The sequence below is a fragment of the Anastrepha ludens genome, chromosome 2, assembly GCF_028408465.1.
Source record: "Anastrepha ludens isolate Willacy chromosome 2, idAnaLude1.1, whole genome shotgun sequence".
Taxonomy (NCBI): Eukaryota; Metazoa; Arthropoda; class Insecta; order Diptera; family Tephritidae; genus Anastrepha; species Anastrepha ludens.
In genome coordinates, this window is record NC_071498.1 from 71,450,518 (window position 1) to 71,473,195 (window position 22,678).

General features: G+C 40.6%; 2 protein-coding genes across 2 annotated transcripts in view; both read right to left on the reverse strand.

Moving 5' to 3' along the window:
* LOC128871805 (chromatin-remodeling ATPase INO80) overlaps positions 1-13,462 on the reverse strand; it is a 131,748-nt gene extending 118,286 nt beyond the window's left edge. Inside the window, exons 1-10 of the mRNA XM_054113887.1 lie at positions 12,922-13,462; positions 12,450-12,837; positions 12,198-12,391; positions 11,016-12,138; positions 9,921-10,959; positions 9,659-9,859; positions 9,413-9,590; positions 8,961-9,346; positions 8,640-8,901; positions 8,416-8,583 (exon numbers count right to left, since the gene is read on the reverse strand). Of these exons, the coding sequence (XP_053969862.1) occupies positions 8,416-8,583; positions 8,640-8,901; positions 8,961-9,346; positions 9,413-9,590; positions 9,659-9,859; positions 9,921-10,959; positions 11,016-12,138; positions 12,198-12,391; positions 12,450-12,825 (3,927 nt within the window). The 5' untranslated portion in view covers positions 12,826-12,837; positions 12,922-13,462. The remainder of the gene's footprint in view (positions 1-8,415; positions 8,584-8,639; positions 8,902-8,960; positions 9,347-9,412; positions 9,591-9,658; positions 9,860-9,920; positions 10,960-11,015; positions 12,139-12,197; positions 12,392-12,449; positions 12,838-12,921) is intronic.
* Positions 2,674-4,640, reverse strand: LOC128871807 (uncharacterized). The gene has a single exon (XM_054113889.1). It carries the CDS (start codon positions 4,491-4,493, stop codon positions 3,618-3,620), a length of 876 nt encoding a protein of 291 aa, XP_053969864.1. The 5' UTR covers positions 4,494-4,640; the 3' UTR covers positions 2,674-3,617.
* Positions 13,463-22,678: the final 9,216 nt, after the last annotated feature.

Genomic DNA, 22,678 nt, shown 5'->3' on the forward strand with positions numbered 1-22,678 from the left:
GGCGAGCCCGAAAAAACAATTGGTACGACGAGGAATGTCATGCTGCCGCAGAAAGAAAGGATGCCGCCTATAGAGCCACGCTGCGATCGGGCGCAACGCGAGCCATGTGGGATCGCTACAGAGAGCTGAAAAAGGAAGCGAGACGTATTATCCGACAGAAGAAACGAGAGGCCGAAATACGTGAGTGCGAAGAGCTTGAGATGCTGGCCAACAGGAACAACGCCCGAAAATTCTACCAGAAAGTTCGGCGGCTTACAGAAGGTTTTAAGACCGGGGCGTTTTCCTGTAAGAACAAAGACGGCAAACTGGTGACCGACGTACAGAGCAATCTTAAATTATGGAGGGAACACTTCTCGAACCTATTAAACAGTGACAGCTGCGCATGTCACCGAGAAAGTGAAGATCCCGATACCCCAATCGTTGACGACGGAATTGTCCTTCCGCTACCCGATCATGACGAGGTGAGAATAGCGATAACGCGGCTAAAGAACAACAAAGCCGCGGGCGCCGACGGACTGCCGGCTGAGCTATTCAAACATGGCGGCGAGGAGCTGGTAAGGTGCATGCATCAGCTCCTATGCAAAATATGGTCGGATGAAAGCATGCCTGCCGATTGGAATTTAAGTGTGCTCTGCCCAATCCATAAGAAGGGCGATCCTGCAATTTGTGCCAATTACCGCGGGATTAGTCTTCTAAATATCGCCTATAAGGTTCTAGCGAGCGTATTGTGTGAAAGGCTGAAGCCCACCGTCAACCAACTGATTGGAACTTATCAGTGTGGCTTCAGACCTGGAAAGTCTACCATCGACCAAATATTCTCAATACGCCAAATCTTGGAAAAGACCCATGAAAGGAGAATCGACACACACCATCTTTTCGTCGACTTCAAAGCTGCATTCGACAGTACGGAAAGGAGTTACCTGTATGCCGCTATGTCTGAATTTGGTATCCCCGCAAAACTAATACGGCTATGTAAGATGACGTTGCTCAACACCAACAGCGCCGTCAGAATTGGAAAGGACCTCTCCGAGCCGTTTGATACCAAACGAGGTTTCAGACAGGGTGACTCCCTGTCGTGTGACTTCTTTAACCTGATGTTGGAGAGCATCGTGCGAGCCGCAGAACTTAATCGCTCAGGCACAATTTTTTATAAGAGCGTACAATTGCTGGCGTATGCCGATGATATTGACATCATCGGCCTTAACAACCGCGCTGTTAGTTCTGCCTTCTCCAAACTGGATAAAGAGGCAAAGCGAATGGGTCTGGTGGTGAACGAGGACAAAACGAAGTACCTCCTGTCTTCAAACAAACAGTCGGCGCACTCGCGTATCGGCACCCACGTCACTGTTGACAGTTATAATTTTGAGGTTGTAAAAGACTTCGTCTATTTAGGAACCAGCATTAACACCGATAACAATGTCAGCCTTGAAATCCAACGTAGAATCTCTCTTGCCAACAAGTGCTACTTTGGACTAAGTAGGCAATTGAGTAGTAAAGTCCTCTCTCGACGAACAAAACTAACACTCTACAAGACTCTCATCATGCCCGTCCTAACGTATGGCGCAGAAGCGTGGACGATGACAACATCCGATGAAGCGACGCTTGGAGTGTTCGAGAGAAAGATTCTGCGTAAGATTTTTGGACCTTTGCACGTTGGCAACAGCGAATATCGTAGACGATGGAACGATGAGCTGTATGAGCTTTACGACGACATAGACATAGCGCAGCGAATAAAGATCCAGCGGCTACGTTGGCTGGGTCATGTCGTCCGAATGGATACAAACGCTCCGGCTTTGAAAGTATTCGATGCGGTACCAGCTGGTGGTAGCAGAGGAAGAGGGCGGCCTCCTCTGCGTTGGAAAGATCAGGTGGAGAAGGACTTGGCTTCACTTGGTGTGTCCAACTGGCGCCGGTTAGCACGAGAAAGAAACGACTGGCGCGCTTTGTTAAACTCGGCCAAAATCGCGTAAGCGGTTATAGCGCCAATTAAGAAGAAGAAGAACCGTTGTTGCTGGTGCTTGTGAAAGAGTTGAAAACTGTAAATGCTTAGCAAATGCATTCTCCAACATGTATTATTGCAATTTTCATAGGCACATTTTTCTTTTTAGGATGTTTTAAGTACTTCGTAGCCTTCCACTTTTTATGATCATCATAATTATATATATATTATCATTTAAACTTTGAAATACTCTGAAATCAATTTGTTACTAAAGTTATTTTTTTTAATCTTGCGTTATTGTTCGTTTGAAAAGGTCCTGAAAAATACACAATTTTTTAAAACAATGTACGTAGTTCGTCAGGAGTTTTTAACGGATCACTTGGCCACCAGCTGACAGAGTATTAGTATTAGTTAGCTTTTTGGGTTAGGATTGTGTGAGTCCCACCAGCACCCTACTAAAAATCTGTGACCATGGGAGTTAAACCAATTTTCGTATTCAGGAGTTGTGATGCCATGCCTTGTTGGTAAATGCAAGGCATAAATACGTAAGTCACCATTATCTCATTTTATTTTGATTTTAGCAGTTTGTATTGATAGCGTTTGAGCTGGTTTGAGTATGTCATATTTGATTCCTGATTTTACTAATATAAAACACCACAGCCTGCATGAGCCCTCTTACTAGGATGGCCTTAATTTTTAATATCAAAAAATTTCCTATATGTGAGATGCGTCTCTGAAACCAACATTAGAGTCGTGTTCGACAACACAAACACTTGTAATAGTTATTCCAGGCGCATTAAATAGTAAGTTTGTAATTTTAATTTTTTTCCATTTATTTGATCATTCATTCATTCATTTAAGTAACTCTTAACGGTCAATCTATGTTTATAGCTTTTGACATTCTAGAGACTTAAAGTAAAAACGAAATACATCGCTCTTGTTGATTTTTGCTCTACTGTTGCTGCCTGTCCAATGTGCCTTGCGTTATTCCTGATTTTTTTTAAGCAGGTTTTTGCAAGTAATGGCAATTTTTTTGTCCGTTAACTTTTTTTGTTTTTTTTCCTTCTGAGAGAGAATTTTCGCTTACGCTCTTAATTTGGATGGTGATAACTAATTTTTTATCGAACGCGGGATAAGCCACTGCCAATACATTTTCCTAATATTTAAGTCACTTGCATAATTTATGGATAAGCAGAGACATTATTCTAAGTAGTGAATTTGTTAGCTCAATTTGCTTAGAAGTAAGCGCTCAATTTTCGCCCATCGACTTTGTCCATTCAACGCATCGTTATTGTCTTATGCGATTTATTGGCAACTAAGCACGTCTATTCGCGACAAGTGAGAGACTATCTATGTATTTGACATTTATTAATGAATTATGAAATTTTTATTTCCACAATCGCATTGAATTTGAATTGACTCTGTTAAGTATCGATTTATCAATCAAAAAGCCCGCTAAAATCTCAATAGAAACCTAAAGTATGCACCATAGTGAGTATTTTCAAAACAGTTGCAAAGCAGTATTAATTTATCGGCTATGCCGTTGTTGTTGTTGTCTTAACGTTATAAAAGGGTCCCTAAAAATTTTTACAACATGCTGCTGAAGCGACAGTTCTGCCCGACTAGAAATCCGGGCCATTACGATAACGTAAACCACACTGTCGGGACACCCCCATGCTTATGCTGTCTTATTTATCGCCTCACCCTCACCTTCCTCGTCCACAATCTCATCGTTTGCTACATTGTCAAAAATCATATCGAAATCGTGTGCTTTCATCAACTTTGCACGGAATCTTCTATACTCTTTCTGTTCGCGTTCATCCAGCGTTATCAACTGTTTGGCCTGGAAACTATATTCGGTATTCAGCACTTTGTAGCCCTTGGAAATGACCGCCTTCAACACTGCATCCATTTCGCTCGGCTCACATTTGAAGTTAACAGCACCGGTCTCGTAGTCGACTATTTCGATGGCTTGCGCTTTACAAGCGGTCGCATCGCGCGCTATCGAACCCTCAAGATCACTGAAATCCAATGATGTTTGAAACGAAATGATCGCCTCGATAACAGCACTGCTATAGAAATTGTGCGTCACATGCACAAAACTGGCATTATGGGTACGCATTAGTGGCATGAGACTTCCCTTCAATTCCATCGAATCGCCCGAGCGCAGTATGCATATGAGAAATATTTTGCGGTTATAACGAATTTGCAATATTTGACGATGTAGCATTTCGCGGGTTTCGGCAAATCTGTTGATAATTTGTTGCACCATGTCCATGGAAAGGCCTTGTTCGGTAACCCGTCGAATAGCCAATTTGAGTTTTTTGTTGTGACGAGGATTGGGCGAATTGCCTTCAAACACGGCGAGACGTAACTTGTGTGCCAAGCGGCATTGAAGTGGTGCTTGAAGCACACGCTGGGCCAAATTTCGATACGCTGACCCTTTTGGAGAGACAGCTGCCACTTCGACGGGGCATTTAGGCGAATAGCGACTAGTCGATGGTTGTTCTACGTCCAGATTTTCATCTTTACTCTCCGTTCGCATGGAACGCATATTAATAATTTTGAATTTAAAGATACATATATTGGATTTTGTGTAATTCAAAATTTAAAAAATCGCACACAATATTTTGAAAATCACAAATTTTACTATTACTTATTTTGACGTTTTTATTTTTTTTGTCAAAGTAGAAAATTACACTGGTCGGCAAAAATTCGCTTTTGTCACATGTACTTTTTTGATATTTGGTAAAGACAAAATTTTACTGCCAATTTTTTTATGTTACAGGAACTTCATTTTTTTTATAAAAAAAATCTGAGACTTTGCTTGAACAACAATTCAGTAAAATTCCGTCGCTGATTTTTGAAAATCAGTTCACCATATACATATATACGTAGCAGAAACTCGTATAATAGGTTCACGTATAACTAGATTATCTACTTTTTTGAGCTTAACCGCTTACGCGATTTTGGCCGATTTTAAAAAAGCGCGCCGTGCTAACCGGCCCCAGTTGGGCACACCAGGTGAAGTCAAGTCTTTCTCCATCTAATCTTTCTAACGCAAAGGAGGCCTTCCTCTTCTTCGGCTACCACCAGCTGGTACCGCATCAAATACTTTCAGAACCGGAGCGTTTGTATCCATTCGGACGACATGACCCAGCCAACGTAGCCGCTGGCTCTTTATTCGCTGTGCTATGTCTATGTCGTCGTAAAGCTCATACAACTCATCGTTCCATCGCCTGTGATATTCGCCGTTGCCAACGTGCAAAGGTCCAAAAATCTTACGCAGAATCTTTCTCTCAAACACTCCAAGCGACGCTTCATCGGATGTTGTCATCGTCCAAGCTTCTGTTCGTCGAGAGAGGACTTTACTGCTCAGTTGCCTACTTAGTCCAAAGTAGCACTTGTTGGCAAGAGAGATTCTACGTTGGATTTCAAGGCTGACATTGTTATCGGTGTTAATGCTGGTTCCTAAATATACGAAGTCTTTTACAACCTCGAAATTATTAACTGTCAACAGTGACGTGGGTGCTGATACGCTTGCGCCGACTGTTTGTTTGAAGACAGGAGATACTTCGTTTTGTCCTCGTTCACCACCAGACCCATTCACTTTGTCTCTTTATCCAGTTTGGAGATGGCAGAACTAACAACGCGGTTGTTAAGGCCGATGATGTCAATGTCATCGGCATACGCCAACAATTGTACGCTCTTATAAAATATTGTGCCTGAGTGATTAAGTTCTGCGGCTCGTACAATCCTCTCCAACATCAGGTTAAAGAAGTCACACGACAGGGAGTCACCCTGTCTGAAAGAGGAGGTCCTTCCCAATTCTGACGGCGCTACTGGTGTTGAGCAACGTCATCTTGCAAAGCCGTATTAGATTTGAGGGGATATCAAATTCAGACAACGCGGCATACAGATAACTCCTTTTCGTGCTGTCGAATGCAGCTTTGAAATCGACGAAAAGATGGTGTGTGTCGATTCTCCTTCCATGGGTCTTTTTCAAGATTTGACGTATTGTGAATATTAGGTCGATGGTAGGCTTTCCAGGTCTAAAGCCACACTGATAAGGTCCAATCAGTAGGTTGACGGTGGGCTTCGGCCTTTCACACAATACGCTCGCTAGAATCTTATAAGCGATATTTAGAAGACTAATCCCGCGGTAATTGGTACAGATTGCAGAATCGCTCTTCTTAAGGTGTGGCAAAGCACACTTAAATTCCAATCGGCAAGCATGCTTTCATCCGACCATATTTTGCATAGAAGCTGATGCATGCGCCTTACCAGCTCCTCGCCGCCATGTTTGAATAACTCAGCCGGCAGTCCGTCGACGCCCGCGGTTTTGTTGCTCTTTAGCCGCGTTATAGCTTTCTCACCTCGTCATGATCGGGTAGCGGAACGTCAATTCCGTCGTCAACGATTGGGGTATCGGGATCTTCACATTCTCTGTGACATGCAAAGCTATCACTGTTTAACAGGTTCGAGAAGTGTTCCCTCCATAATTTAAGAATGCTCTGGATGTCAGTCACCAGATCGCCGTCTTTGTTCTTGCAGGAAAACGCCCCGATCTTAAAACCTTCTGTAAGCTGCCGAACTTTCTGGTAGAATTTTCGGGCGTGGTTCCTGTTGGCCAGCATTTCAAGCTCCTCGCACTCACGTATTTCGGCCTCTTATTTCTTCTGTCGGATAATACGTCTCTCTTCCTTTTTTAGCTCTCTGTAGCGATCCCACATGGCTCGCGTTGCGCTCGATCGCAGCGTGGCTCTATAGGCGTCATCCTTTCTTTCTGCGATAGCATGGCACTCTTCGTCGTTCCAACTGTTTTTTTGGGCTCGCCGGAATCCGATTTCTTCTTCGGCGGGAACGACAAATGTTGCTCCATTGCTCGTGCTTGCCGATTCGTTGGCCAGTACTCTCTGAGAGCAGGAGTGAGAGTCGGGCGGCGAATCTTCTGGCGGTCTGTTGCGATTGCAACTTTTCGATGTTGAACATTCTTTGCGTAGGTAGATGTATGATACGTTTTTTGCTGCACAGAGGCGTGCGCGTAGTTTGGCTGCAACAAGGTAATGATCCGAGTCGATGTTGGGTCCTCGGATGGTACGTACATCTAATACACTAGAAGCGTGTCTTCCATCTATGACAACATGATCGATCTGGTTTCGCGTTTTCCGATCAGGAGACAGCCAGGTAGCTTGGTATATCTTTTTATGCTGGAATCTGGTGCTGCAGACTACCATGCTTCGGGCCCCGGCGAAGTCGATCAGCCTCTATCCGTTACCGGATGTTTCGCTGTGTAGGCTGAATTTTCCAAGTGTGGGACTAAAAATTCCCTCGCCCGCAAGGGTGGGCAGCGTTGAAGTCGCCAAGCACGATTTTTACGTCGTGGCGGGGGCAGCGCTCTTAGGAACGCACCAAGCGCTCATAGAATAAATCTGTGGTCGCATCGTCTTTCTCTTCCGTCGGGGCGTGGGCGCAAATGAGCGAGATGTTAAAAAATCGCGCTTTGATGCGGATTATTGCGAGACGGTCGTCCACGGGAGTGAACGACAGTACTTGGCGACGAAGTCTCTCACTCACAACAAATCCGACACCGAATTTGCGCTCCTTTACATGGCAACCAGATTTCCTCCTTTTGCAACCAGACTTCCTCCAACTGTCTAGGTCCAGAGGTGATAGGGTTTAAGGGGGCACGTGAATAGGTGGTTGCTGAGTATCTTCAGATGCCGTGTATATGTTTAGTATGTTAGGTGGAATCTGAATAGGTAAGAGTTTAACCTGTTACAATATCCTGAACGTAATCGTGCCAAAAGTAAGCCGATCTCACGAGGCAGCTGGTGCTCTTCGTTTGCGATGGGTGACGGTAAGAGTTTCCCGATGAATGCCGTTTAAAGCATGTCTGTAAACTCTTGCTTCCAGGAGATGTTGCTTATAGTTCTAGATCTTGTCAATATATTCAGAGAGGTATCCCCTGACGTGTATGGGAGTGGCTTAGCCTCCAGAAGCGCCTACAGGGATAGCTCCTGCGGGAGCATCCTAGGAGTAAATACTAGCTGAGCATCCTACTAAGCTCCTTAACTGAGAGTATCGTACCCTGCACTTTACAATTCGTTCAATATGTGAACCTTACATAGAGAATCAGCCTATTGACTTACTTTGTTTGATGGATTGGCTTCGAGGATAGGCCAAAAAATAGGGGAAATTGAGCTTCTCCTAATCATTCCCGAAGCAGAATAATAGCGAAAAAATTCCCAACGAATAACTATTTTTGTACTCTTTTCCAGTGATATTCTATTGCCGTCGTCACTTCTTTGGAGCGTGTTTTCCTGTAATTTTCTTAAGGGGGAAGCCTGGTTTATAAACAATTTTTTCCGTTTTAAGCGATTCCTAATATATTTCAGAAGATTCTAACTAACTTATCATACATTCAATATATGTATAAAAAATTTGGTACTTGTGTTTATAATATCAGCACTCACCGTATCTGCAGCCGTTAAATTTATACCTAAACCGCCGGCTCGTGTTGATAGCAGAAAAACAAATATATCTTCACGCGTTTGAAAATCGGCGACCATGTCCCGACGTGCTGAAATTTTACTCGAGCCATCCAAACGCATGTAGCGGTGCTTACGATGCCACATATACTCCTAACAAAAGAAATATGAATAATACTCTCACGAATAGCCAACACATTTCAGCTCACCTCGAGCAAGTCAATCATTTTCGTCATTTGTGAATAGATCAGCACACGATGCCCCTGCGCTTTGAGACGTGTCAGCAAACTATCTAGCACAGCTAATTTGCCAGCATCAGAAACGAGTGTCTGCTTATCGGGCACCACAATTGATGACCAACCATAACGTGGGCGACATAAATCCAGCGCGTTGTTAACCAACTGCAAACCAGTCGGATTTTCGCATTGTATGTGGCGTATGTGAGCCCAAGCAGCGTCACGGCTTTCACAGCTGCAAGCGATTTCAGTTTCAAATGATTGAAATTTTATTACAGTTCATTTATTACTCACTACATATGTCGTTTAACGGCCTGCACACGTTGACTGAGTCCATAGAGGAAACGCGGCATCTCAAGCGCTTCACATTGGTATACGGTAGGCGTGCGTGGCATATGTGGAAATTCAGGCAACAACTTGGCATTTGCATCTATATCGTCTTTGTGTTTCGCGACAGATTTTTGTGACTTGCTCGACACACTCAATTGTGAAGCATCCTCGCTTGTGTCCAAATCCGATTCCATTTTTATACCGATAGAGTCATTAAAACTAGCCAGTTCCACACAAGACTTTTTCGTTGAATCACTATGCTTGCTGCGGATGACACGATGTTCAATGGTTTCCTGAATGTTAACGGTTTTGTATTTGGCGAAGGAGTAAACAGTGCTATTTTGGGTAGTCTATGGATATGGAAAATTAGTGGTTTCGCATTTTTTTTTTTTATAAAGAAGTTTCATTATACTCACTACACCAGTGAAGAGAAAATTACGTAGCACACTCTGTTCCATTATAAAGCTGCGGTGTAGCGTATCCTCAAGCAATACCTCAAGCAATTGGAAGCGTGTGGCTCTATAATACGGCCACCATTGGCGCCGGTATGCCAGTAAAGCATATTGGATCAGTCTGCGCCGATAGTGTAAAATGCTGAAAAGTGTTAGGGAGCAACAAATTAATACAAATCTTTAGGTGGCAAGTAGTTGTCGTGAGCTTACTAGGTAATCAACCCGTTAATAGTGACATTTTCCATATCGCTCGGTGAAAGATCGCAGAGTCGCATAAAACTAAAACAGCAATCACCGCTGACATTTAAGTCTACGTAACGTGCATAGTTTTCGTTGGATTTTTGAGCTTTGGTGACGCAGGGTTCACTGAAGAGCGACTGCTGTATGTTAGCTGCTTTGAAAATGGAAAACCTGAAAAGAGAATGCAAAAACAAAATATAAAAAATTCCTTGAAAGAAAGCGAACAGTCTACCTATTATAGAGCAAATGACGTTTGCTTGGTATGGCACGATGCAACATACACTCATCATACACCAGACGTGGCAGCACGTATTCCTCACAACGCATGGCGAAAGGACTTTTAGCATCACGCCGTTCGAAGAGTTCTGGATGATTGCACACTTTCCGGAACTGCATTACCAAATTCATGAGATTCGATGTGAAGTTCTTATCAAAATGATGGCCATCGCCGGCACTGCCCGCTCCAGCGCCCGTAAAATGCAACAAATCCTCAATACGTATTTTCTTCTTCAACGCCATGTAGAGCAATTTTTGGCGTATGGTGAGTGGGCAATATACCATAATCTCAATCTTATCGGACAATTCATTTTCCACATCCTTTTTGATGCGCCGCAACATGAACGGCTTTAGTATCATATGTAGGCGTGATATTTGTTTTTCATCGATGCCCGTCTTATTTTCAGCATGTGATTCAATATCCTTCGAGAACCATTCATTGAATTCATCATGCGAGTCGAAAAGTGTTGGCATGATAAAGTGCAAAAGCGCCCATAATTCTGCCATGCTGTTTTGAATGGGCGTGCCACTGAGCAGAAGTCGATTTCGGCAATTGAACCCGAGTAGTAGTTTCCAACGCATCGAAGAGGCGCTCTTAATGGCCTGCGCCTCATCTAACACCATATACTGCCATTTGATGCGATTAAAGTACTTGTAATCGGATACAATAAGCTGGTACGAAGTGATCACCACATGAAAGCTAGCCTCACGTGTATGCAAATCCTTTTGTTCCCAAAATTGGCGTAGTATTTTGCGTTCATTTGGCGAACCCCAATAAGGTACTACATTAAAATCGGGTACAAAGCGTTGCATTTCTTGTTGCCAATTATGTAACGTTGAGGCAGGTGAGATAACCAGAAAAGGCCCCCACACACCATAACGTTCAGCGATGTGACAGAGAAATGCGATCGACTGTACAGTTTTGCCAAGACCCATCTCGTCAGCCAGTATGCCGCTAATGCCCTGGTCGTAGAGGTTTGCGAGCCACGTGACACCTAAAATATAGTAATATTTTCAACATTCTTATCATAAATAAATATTACCAACTTACCCTTTAGCTGATACGTCTTCAGAGTGCCTTTGAACATTTCCGGCTGTGGCACATCCGCTTTAGCTGGCCTTACAAACGAAGTCATCTCTGCATCATCCTCCTCCTTCTTGATATCTTCCATTTGTTCTTCTAACGGTTCCTGCTTTTCCTGCTTTACGTGCGCCACGACATCAAATCGGCGCGTTTTATCTCGATCTGCAGAGAACGCAAGCTCGGCATTTTTTTGCGCCAGCGACTTATAATGTTCGGCGTCGTAATCATCATAAGCTGCCAGCCGGGGATTTATCTCTTCATCCAGTTGATTTAATATGCGCAACTGTTCCTCTTCGGTGCCTTGTCCCAGCTTTTTAGACATAAAATGCGCATACAATTCTGTTTGTGTAATCAGAAAATTCAATTTACGTTGCTGTCGCTTCGCTTCAATGATCTCCACATCCATTTTGCGTTGTTCTTCAGCTTCGCGCTCCATCCGTCGACGCGTGTCACGTTCTACACGCTCATAACGCTTCCAATAGCCCATCATTTCACGAGTCAAACGCTTAGCACGCCATATTGTCTCCTTCATCACTTTCTGCGATACCATAGCGCGTTGTCGTACGACTTTTGAGCACATAGTGGCCACACGTTTGCAATTTTGCACCACCTCTTTATGATTATTCGCCTTAGCGCGTTGGCAACGGCCAAGTTCCTTCTTCGCCATCAATTGCCAAACACGTCGACGGCGCGCTGCCATTACCTCGGGAGTACGTTGCTGTTGACTTTTGCGTCGTCGGCCTCGGCCGCTGTGTGGCAGCCCATTTGGAGCTATTGGCGACTGATTGGCATCTAAGGTACAGTCCATCTCAACGGAAATATTGTCGTCTTCGTCATTAACAGCTGAAGTATCGCCAAGCACATAGTTGTTCAACTCAGAAGGTAGTATTTCACCTGGCTCAGGTTGATCCAACTTAGACTTACGCGGCTTACGCATCTTTGGCTCTTTTGGCAACTTGGGTGGTTTTACAGGCTTATCTTTCTTAGTGCGTCGCCTCCGCTTACGGACGCCAACAATGGACTGTTGATGTTCGGGAAACATATCATGATTGGAGAGCATACCAGCTCCATAGTAAGCATATTGGTTATTCTAAAAGAAATGTAGTTGCAATTAGAAGAAATATAGTAAAATCATTTAATTATTCTTACTGTTGTTTTTTTATAAAAATTTTCTCGATGCCTCTGTTCTAGCATATGTGTTTTAAGTAGCTCTTTAATATAATCATCCTCGTCGCTTATTTCCGTCTCAGTATCAGTGTCGCTGAGCAGCACTTCATACAGCCATTCACGATCATTGGTCAAATCGTTAAAATTGAACAGCTGCATCTTGACACTTTGACGCTCTAGAATGTCAAATAATACTTTTGCATATCAGCCTTTTTTTATTTATTAACACAATACCTTCCTTGGTCCCAAGTAACCGCGTCCGCTTTTTCCGACCACTGTCTTCCTCATTATCTGAATTGTCTGTGACACCCCCAACCTTTACTTCGTCTTCCTCCGTCGCGTTTGAATCATCGCCACTGCTCAGTGGCTGCGAGAGTACATGCCTCGCATATTCCATGAAAGGTCGCATATTTAGTGCCGCCTCCAAGCGTTGTATATGTAACGGTTCCGCTATACGAACTTGAGTTGCTTGCGGTGTTACAGCATTTACCCCACCTCTGGCAAACGACGGCTGCGATTGTGTTGGTGGGCCTGCGGAGGTCGCCAATTGTGTCATAACCATTGTCGACCCGTTGACGGTGGCGCTGACTGGTAGCATGTTATTGATCATATAGACTATTTTCTAAAATTGTTGAAAAAATATGATAAAATAAATTAAAAAATAATTGTATTGTATTTAAACGCTTGCAATTATCTGCATACTCACCAAGTATTTAAAAATGCACCCGTTGTGCTTGCACAATGTCCGTTGCGTCGCCCAACTTCCGCTAAGTTCTACATGCAATTTAAATTCAAAATTCGAACAAAAAAATTCAATTGCTAAAAGTGAAATTCTTTAAATATGCATACGTAACGCTATGAAATTTCCATGCGCAACCACAAAAAATTTCTTTATCGCCACACAATGCTGTCAGAAGTCATACGCGTTTTTATATGCCACTTGCTTAAGTTCGATTGAAAAGGCAGCAACAAAACAAAAATTGCAAATAAAGCGAACTAAACGAAAATTCAGCTGATTGACTAGCACCTCAAGCAGGGATGCATATGGCCAGAATTCCGGGAGAATTAGGCGAGATTTTGATTTAAAAATTTAATCGTAGAAGCAAAGACAATGTCCAAAATTTTTGTTTTTACACAACAAGAGTTATTTGATAACTTCCCAGGCGAAAAAGGCATTTTTAGCTATATTATATTTAGAAATTTGATTCCATCGAAATGCGATATAACTCTGCACATGTCTTCTTCTTGCTAACTTATCCAAAATAAAGAATATTAACGAAACTCACTACAGGGTTGCATACGCGAAAGTTATGCGTATATTTGACAATTGTACAAATGTATTTTATTTCTAAATGCTTCGCTTGAAGAGGTGGAATATATTTAATTAAAGTAGCTTATATAATATATTTAATTAGCAGAATTATTTAATTGGTTCATTAGATAGTTTCTAAAAAGTGTTACAATTGTTTTATGTATTTCGTAAAGATGTCAAAATTGATAATATATTTCTTTAAGTTCATATATACAGTATTGGTCAAAACTAAAATACTCCCTTGCAAGTTGTCTAATAATGCCATGAACAGTGGAGGCCAGACTGTTTAGTCGACGACGAGCGAGAAAGTTTTTTATTTTGTCCAAAAACAAGAAATCAAGAGTTGAGTTTGTCAAATACCATCTTAAGTGGACAGTTCAGAATGGAGAACTGTGATGTTCCCCGATGAATCCAAATATAATATAAAAGATTCAGATAGTCAAAGCGGGTAAGACGACCACAAAAACAACATTTCCATGGCAACCGGTTCTACTTTACCGGAATAACTCGAATTTTTCCCAACCGTGTACCGTACCTTACCACAACAACAACCATAGAATCCTAGGTATAGTGTCGCAATTAGTATGGTGGGGAAAGTACTTTGGTCTGGGGATGTTTCTCTGAACAAGGAATCGATCTTATTCACCGAATTAAGGGTGTAATGGATCACTACATGTTTACGTACATTTTAAAAGATGCAATGTTGCCGAGGAAAAATTGCCATTAAAATCGAGGTTCAAGCAGAATAACGATCCTTCATATATTTCTAGTCACTGTAAAAAGCGGTTACAGCAAAATGTTATAGAGGTCTTAGATTGGATCGCCCAATCCACCGATTAAAAACTTATAGGAGATTGTAAATTTCAAAATTAACAGAGGAAATTGTTCAGCAAAGAAACACTGTTTGAAGCTGTTAAGAAAGCCTGGTACAACATATCGCCGGAAGTTATTAATAATTTATTCTATCCCTAAGAGATGTGAGAAGTAAAAATAAATAAGTGGTATAGTACAAAACAGTGATCAATAAACGCAAATAACTGACTTTTAAGGAAAGGGTGATTTTGTTTTGACCATTTAATTTTCAAGTACTATGGAAATCCTGTAAGGGGGTGCTTTGATTTTGACCAATACTGTATATCAAACGTGAAGGCTAAGTACATAAAAGGGGCGATAGCCGAAATAGCCGAGTTTCCCACCTTTAACTATTTAAATAAATGTCGGCGAATCTCCGAGTGGAATTCATTCACAATTAAAATTAATTATGTATATGGTATAAGCATTACCTTTTTTGCCCATCCTTAATCATTCATTAAATTTAACATGGATATTGCACGCTTCCCGAAGAAAAATACAATTGAACCGGGGTTTAACTTTATTTTTGGCATAAGTTTGTCATTGTTTCCAGCGGTAACTTTTGCTCCTTACTTATGTACCTATGTACATACATACATATACTATGACATGTGTAATTGAAATAAAGACGTTTTCTTCAAATTTTTGTATATATTTGGTTATAAATATAAAAACATCCAGTTTTAAACTTATTTATCAGAATGTTTGACTTCGATTCACAGTTCCATTGATTGCTTTCTCTACTAGTAAATTTATAATCTATATGTGATGTTATATTACACAGGCCGACAAAATTTAACCAACATTCAGACCCAGAAACCAGACTATATATTTCCGAAGGTTTATGATGCGATGAATCCAAATCTGGTCTCAGAATTGCTCTATCAGCTCTGGTTTTCGAGATATCCTAACCTAAAAGTGCAAAAAACACCATTTTTGCCCATATTTGAGGTTATGTAGCCTTGCAGATGTTTTCTTTCGCCAAAATTAAAGGATGGCATCTTTAAATACAATCCTTCTTTTTTCAAATGGCGTTTTGTTTGCTCAAATATCATTTTTTTTCGCAGAGATATCGCATTTTGAAATTTTCATGTTTCGAAATTTTCCTACACCTGAAAATCGATTAAGATAACATAGACATGATATATTCGATTACTAATTTTCTTGAATTGAGTCTTATTTTTCTTAAAATTTTGTCTCACACCATAAGTGTGCTGACTCACCACATCCCTACACTATCTAACCTTTGGGTACCGAGTCACACACAGCCCTAACCCCTAGAAACCACCCCTATCATACCGCGAGCAGGCTAACCCACATAACCGCAAGCAGGCTTTCCCACAAACTCAAAATTTACATACTATTAATCCATATATTTCAGGCCCTCAAACCCAAGAAAATTAGTAAGCGACTATATCATGTCTATGTTATCTTAATCGATTTTCAGGTGTAGGAAAATATCGAAACATGAAAATTTCAAAATGCGATATCTCTGCGAAAAAAAATGATATTTAAGCAAACAAAACGCCATTTGAAAAAAGAAGGATTGTATTTAAAGATGCCATCCTTTAATTTTGGTGAAAGAAAACATCTGCAAGGCTACATAACCTCAAATATGGGCAAAAATGGTGTTTTTTGCACTTTTAGGTTAGGATATCTCGAAAACCAGAGCTGATAGAGCAATTCTGAGGCCAGATTTGGATTCAGCGCATCATAAACCTTCGGAAATATATAGTCTGGTTTCTGGGTCTGAATGTTGGTTAAATTTTGTCGGCCTAGTTCCATTAAACACGAAAGATACGATTATCGTAAAAACTCAAACTAATAAATTAATTTTAGTTATCAATCCGAATTTTGCATGGACAGAGAAGCAGATATTAGTTTAAATTATTTCGGATACTTTTCCTTGTAGACTAGTGTTATCAATAACGCTTTTCCGTCCACATTTGGACTCTTTACATTTACTTCGATTGATATAATAGACAAAAACGATTCGTGCTTAATGCTCACACAGTGCATTTGTTTCCTTGCACTTACTTCCTGTACGCGAAACATTCGTGCTTAATACATATTTTCTCATCTGCCAAAGTTCTTTCTTCGCAAATTGCCTCTTCCGTGTCAGCGTCAAATTCTGTTATCGTAAAAGTGTTCAGACAGCTGTCATGCAATGTCTCTGCATAATGGATGATTATAATTAGTTGCGGGTCTATAACTTCACCATCTTCTTCGCCTTTTATCGTTATCATTTCAAAATCATTTTCACAATTCGGTTCGACTTTAATCGTCAGTTCATCTTTGATGGGAACAGTCGTGGACTCTGACTTTTTAGAAACACCTTCAGCTGACTTGCATTCCTTCGCTTTCGGAGGTCCGTATACTTTTCTGGATTCTTCTGCAACTAAGTTTTCAGCATCCCTTTTCCCGCATTGGATATTTGCTGCATTCTTTAATTTCGAAAACCTGTTATAAATCCACGGCGCAAGGTCCCATTTTAAATCATTCAAAATACTTTCCAGGTCAGTAGCTTCGTTATGTTTTGTAATACTCGGCGGTCTATAAACATTGAGTTGCAGATTCTTTAACCAAGTTTTACATGGTATAAATTCTTCTAAACCTAACAAATTTTTCAGTTATGTAGCCTTTTTCAAGATATACTCATCACCCAGCCACATGAAAGATTGCGTCGAGTTTTTGAAACACCATAGTAATTCTTCCATAATTTTGTTAATAGTAACTAAATTCTCAATTTTATATTATCAAGACAAGGTCTATTTTCTGGAGTCATGTTGTACTTGTATTCGAAAAGTATTTCTTGTCTAAAGTGCTGAATCAAATGCAGAGTCTTCAAAGATACTTTATATTTCAATGCCACTTCTTGTAAACATTCATTTTGATTTCGGCAAAACTTTCCATTACTACCACGATATATTTTTAAATAATATATATAAATAAATATACAGTAGATTCTGTTTTTATGCGGTTCTGAAATAGTGCGGTTTTTAAAAAATTAAAAATGCATGTCGACCTATCGGGAATTGTACATATAAACAAGATTCTAAACCAGCTAAGCAAAAACTCATCACACATTAATAATGCTAACCTTACAAGTATGGAACCGCCTGCATCACCATCCAGATCAGACGTGTACATTTCCTCAAGTGACGGAAGTGATTTTACGCCAAATCCTAAACGAATGCGCAACATGCGTGTATTGTCTGATTCTATTTCTGACGATGTAAATTTATTTTTCGATTCTGACGTTTCTTAAATAAAGATATAATTTTCAAAAATACAATTTTTTGTTTATGCGATTTTATTTAATTATTTCAGATTAATGCGGTTCTTAGCTCTTTTGAAACGTATCTATAGTTTTACTATAGAACTGGTAGTTTTTTTTATGCTGTTTCTTTCGGAACGTATATACCGCATAAAAACAGAATCTACTGTATTCAAAATCAAAAAAGCGCCTCTATAAATAATAAAAGAATTGTTCCCTTTTGTTGCTGGGTTTTTCTGATTTCGCTTTGTTTTTCTCTCTCTCATCGTTCGTTTGACAGTTCGCTCCTCACATTTATTCTGCACAGTATTACAAACGTTTAGAAGAACATTTATAATATAGAATTTGGAGTATTATTTAGTAAAAATAGCTTTAAATCGAATCTTCATTTAATAAAGAATGTTTATAAGTGAATATTGTTACTTTTCTGTGTTTGTATTTAAGTGAAATAAGCCTCTGTAATAGGGCATTTTTTCAAGCTCATGCAAAAAAGAAGTATTTTTAACGTTAAATATTGCTATTAACTTTTAATTGTAATTTATGAAAACTACTACAAATCAAAAGGCTGATATAGTGACTACATTTGCGTGTTATAATTTTTAAATTCGGTCCACGCACCTAGACATTATAAGCAAATATATCGTGGTAGCAATGGAAAGCTCCGCCAATTTCTAAACATATACAAATTCAAAAACAATATTAGATTTGTTGATGCTCAGGCGAAATATGAAAATACACAAGAGCAACCAAGAACTAAACATCTGTTTTGTAGATGGTGCTACCAGATTTGCAAAACATTTATTTGCTGTCAATATGCAACAATCGATTTTTTTGTACAGAGCAAAGCGAGCACAGGGAGCAAAGGATTCATAGAAATCAGATTCATTTAATATTGCTTATATATATAAATAAATAAGTATTATGTGAATAATACGTATTGTTAATTAATATTTGGGTTTTCAGTGTCTTTCCAACCGGGAGAATCTGTGATATTATCTTGAGAAATCTAATTTTACTTGTCTAAAAGTACGTTCACATATGCATTAATTACCAATTAATCCACAGAATTAATTTACCCGTTCACATATGGCAGATTACCTGCAAAATTGACAATCAGCTGTCAATACTGTTGTGAAAGGTTTTTCGTCATATTATTTTGGTGGAATAAATCGGTATTTAGTTTGTTTAATTATTATTAACGATATGAAGAAAAGACAAGGAGAAGGAATAACTAAATTAATTGCGCTATTGGCTGCTAGTAATAAACAGTTGGAGAAAATTCGTAAACGACAATTTTTAAGGTTTCAAAAAAGTATGGCAACAATACGTATTCTTAATTCGATATTACATTTTATAATAAGTAATAAGAGGATGGAGGACGGTTTCATATGTAGAAGTCCACGCAAGTCCGGAAAGTTACTGATCGCCATTCACTTGGGAGTGGACAGATGATTCTTATCAAGCTCAAGTTGTTCACAACTCCCGGCATTAGCCCCCGTATCCTCTGGGTAGCTTCCGAACACGCGTTCGGGAGGGAGTTAACGTGAGAAGGCGAAGCATCCCAGGATAGCTGGTTGTGCCCTCGGTTTGGGACCCGCCAGTTAAAAATCCCCCCGATGAAGACATGCATAAAGCCTCGGATGAAAACGCCCTACACTAATGACGGCCCCTGCAAATGAAATAAGGACGGCCCCTGCAATGAAATAAGGACAATAAGGAATAAGGACACCTGGAATGTCCGGTACCTTAATGGAGAAGGTGCCTTTGCCCGGCTGGTTGATGTCCTCGTGAGAGTAAAGGCTGCGATGAACGGGACAAGGCAAGAAAAGCGTAGAACCTTGCGAGCGCAAATTCGGTGTCGGATTTGTTGTGGGAGAGAGACTTCGTCGCACGATTTTTTAACATCTCGCTCATTTGCGCCCACACCCCGAGGTAAGAGAAGGACGATGCGACCGGAGATTCCTTCTTTGAGCGCCTGGAAGGTTCCTATGAGCGCTGCCCCCACCACGACATAAAAATCGAACTTGGTGACTTCAGCGCCAGGGTGGGGAAGGAGGGATTTTTTGATCCCACAGTCGAAAAATTCAGCCTGCACAACGAAACATCCGGTAACGGACAGAGGCTGATCGATTTCGCCGGGGCCCGAAACATGGTCGTCTGCAGTACCAGATTCCAGCAGAAGAAAATTCACCAAACAACGTTGCTGTTTCCTGATCGGAAAACACGAAACCAGATCGATCATGTTGTGATAGTTGGAAGACACACTTCTAGTTTTTTAGATGTACGTACGATCTGAGGGCCTAACATCGACTCGGATCATTACCTTGTTGCAGCCCATCTACGATCATGCCTCTGTGCAGCAAAAAACGTATCATACATCTAACTACGCAAAGAATGTTCAACATCGAAAAACTGCAATCACAACCGACAGCCAGAAGAGTCGCCATTCGACTCTCACTTCTGCTCTCAGAGAGTACTGCCCAACAAACAGGCATGCACGAGCAATGGAGCAACATTTCTCGTTCTCTACGTGAGTGAGAGGAGCTTGAGATGCTGGCCAATAGGAAAAACGCTCGAAAATTCTACCAGAGAGTTCGGCGGCTTACAGAAGGTTTTAAGACCGGGGCGTTTTCCTGTAAGAACAAAGACGGGGATCTGGTGTCTGACATCCAGAGCAATCTTAAATTATGGAGGGAACACTTCTCGAACCTGTTAAACAGTGATAGCTGCGCATGTCCCAGAGAATGTGAAGATCCCGATACCCCAATCGTTGACGACGGAATTATCGTTCCGCTACCCGACCATAACGAGGTGAGAATAGCGATAACGCGGCTAAAGAACAACAAAGGTGCGGGTGTCGACGGACTGCCGGCTGAGCTATCAAACATGGCGGCGAGGAGCTGGTAAGGTGCATGCATCAGCTTCTATGCAAAATATGGTCGGATGAAAGCATGCCTGCGGATTGGAATTTAAGTGTGCTCTGTCCAATCCATAAGAAGGGCGATCCTGCAATTTGTGCCAATTACCGCGGGATTAGTCTTCTAAATATCGCCTATAAGGTTCTAGCGAGCTTATTGCGTGAAAGGCTGAAGCTCACCGTCAACCAACTGATTGGACCTTATCAGTGTGGCTTTAGACCTGGAAAGACTACCATCGACCAAATATTCACAATACGCCAAATCTTGGAAAAGACCCATGAAAGGAGAATCGACACACACCATCTTTTCGCCGATTTCAAAGCTGCATTCGACAGTACGAAAAAGACTTATCTGTATGCCGCGATGTCTGAATTTGCTTTCCCCGCAAAACTAATACGGCTTTGCAAGATGACGTTGCTCAACACCAGCAGCGCCGTCAGAATTGGGAAGGACCTCTCCGAGCCTTTTGATACCAAACGAGGTTTCAGATAGGGTAAATCGCTGTCGTGTGACTTCTTTAACCTGATGTTGGAGAGGATTGTACGAGCCGCAGAGCTTAATCGCTCAGGCACAATATTTTATAAGAGCGTACAATTGTTGGCGTATGCCGATGATATTGACATCATCGGCCTTAACAACCGCGTTGTTAGTTCTGCCTTCTCCAAACTGAATAAAGAGGCAAAGCGAATGGGTCTGGTGGTGAACTAGGACAAAACGAAGTACCTCCTGTCATCAAACATGAGCTGTATGAGCATTACGACGACATAGACATAGCGCAGCGAATAAAGATCCATCGGCTACGTTGGCTGGGTCATGTCGTCCGAATAGATACAAACGCTCCGGCTTTGAAAGTATTCGATGCGGTACCAGCAGGTGGTAGCAGCGGAAGAGGAAAGCCCTCTCTGCGTTGGAAAGATCAGGCGGAGAAGGACTTGGACTATTTCGGCAGATATCAACCCAACTGAACGTGTGGCCAATAAAAAGAGGAAGATTTGGGGATAAGTGCAAACAAATTTTTTTCTTATTTATTTTATCTTGTATTGAATTAATGTTTTTTTTTTTAATGATATTCATTTATGTTATTTCATTATGTATTCATGTATTTATTAACTATTTTTTCTTGATCTCAAAAAACAAAAAAAAAACAAAAAAAAAAAGATCCATGTTGTGTATTTGTTAAAAACGTATTTTTAGAATTAAAAGAGTTTATGGAAAGGAAAAAATTGTATTTTATTATGCTACGGAGATATTAAAAGAAGAATTAGCATTTTAATAGTTATATAAACAGGCATTAGTAATCTAGGGTTAAAAAACCATAAACTAAATGTATGACTTTATTGTAAGAAAAGGAATGTCAATTATTGTGAAACAAAATTTTGTACATAGAATTGTGCGTTCAGTATGGAAGAGTATGACCATTGTCGTGTGGTTTGAATTGGATGCTCTAAAGGAATTTCAAAATTTTCAACGTTTCAAAGACTTTATTTTGCACCAAAATAAAGCCATATTTTTAGACAAATCATCAATGTTTGCAGCTTGCAATTTTTAAACCAGCTTTCAATCATAGACCTGGCGCTCCAGGTTAAAATAGAAATACGTCAATTTGCATTTTTACCTTGCACTACTTATTCAGATCGGTACATACATTTTCTTATCTCGTAATAGCCAAATTATTTGTAAATGTGGTATATACACGCACACTTGTGTATATACCTATAAGTTCTATTGTATTCATGTGTACATACACGCGTGCTGCTTTTATTTTGTAAAAACCGAATTGTTGCTCAACTACCGCGAACAATGTACCCAAATGGATTGGCACTCTGGGACTGTTGTAACTGTTTTTGTTTTGCTTGGTCCTGTGTACTCCTAAAATTGGTAGTGAAAGAAAAAAATGATATGCCACTTGCAATTCTAATCGGAACCAAGTGAATGTAAACAATGGCAAATGGCGATGGAGAGAACAATAGGGAAAAAGCTGCAAATGTGAAAAATTCTGAATGCAACACCAGAACCATCAGCGCCATCTCCCAGCATAGAAAAAATTACGAGTTTATGAAAATATCTTTCAAATATATATATATGTATGTGTATAATATCCTAT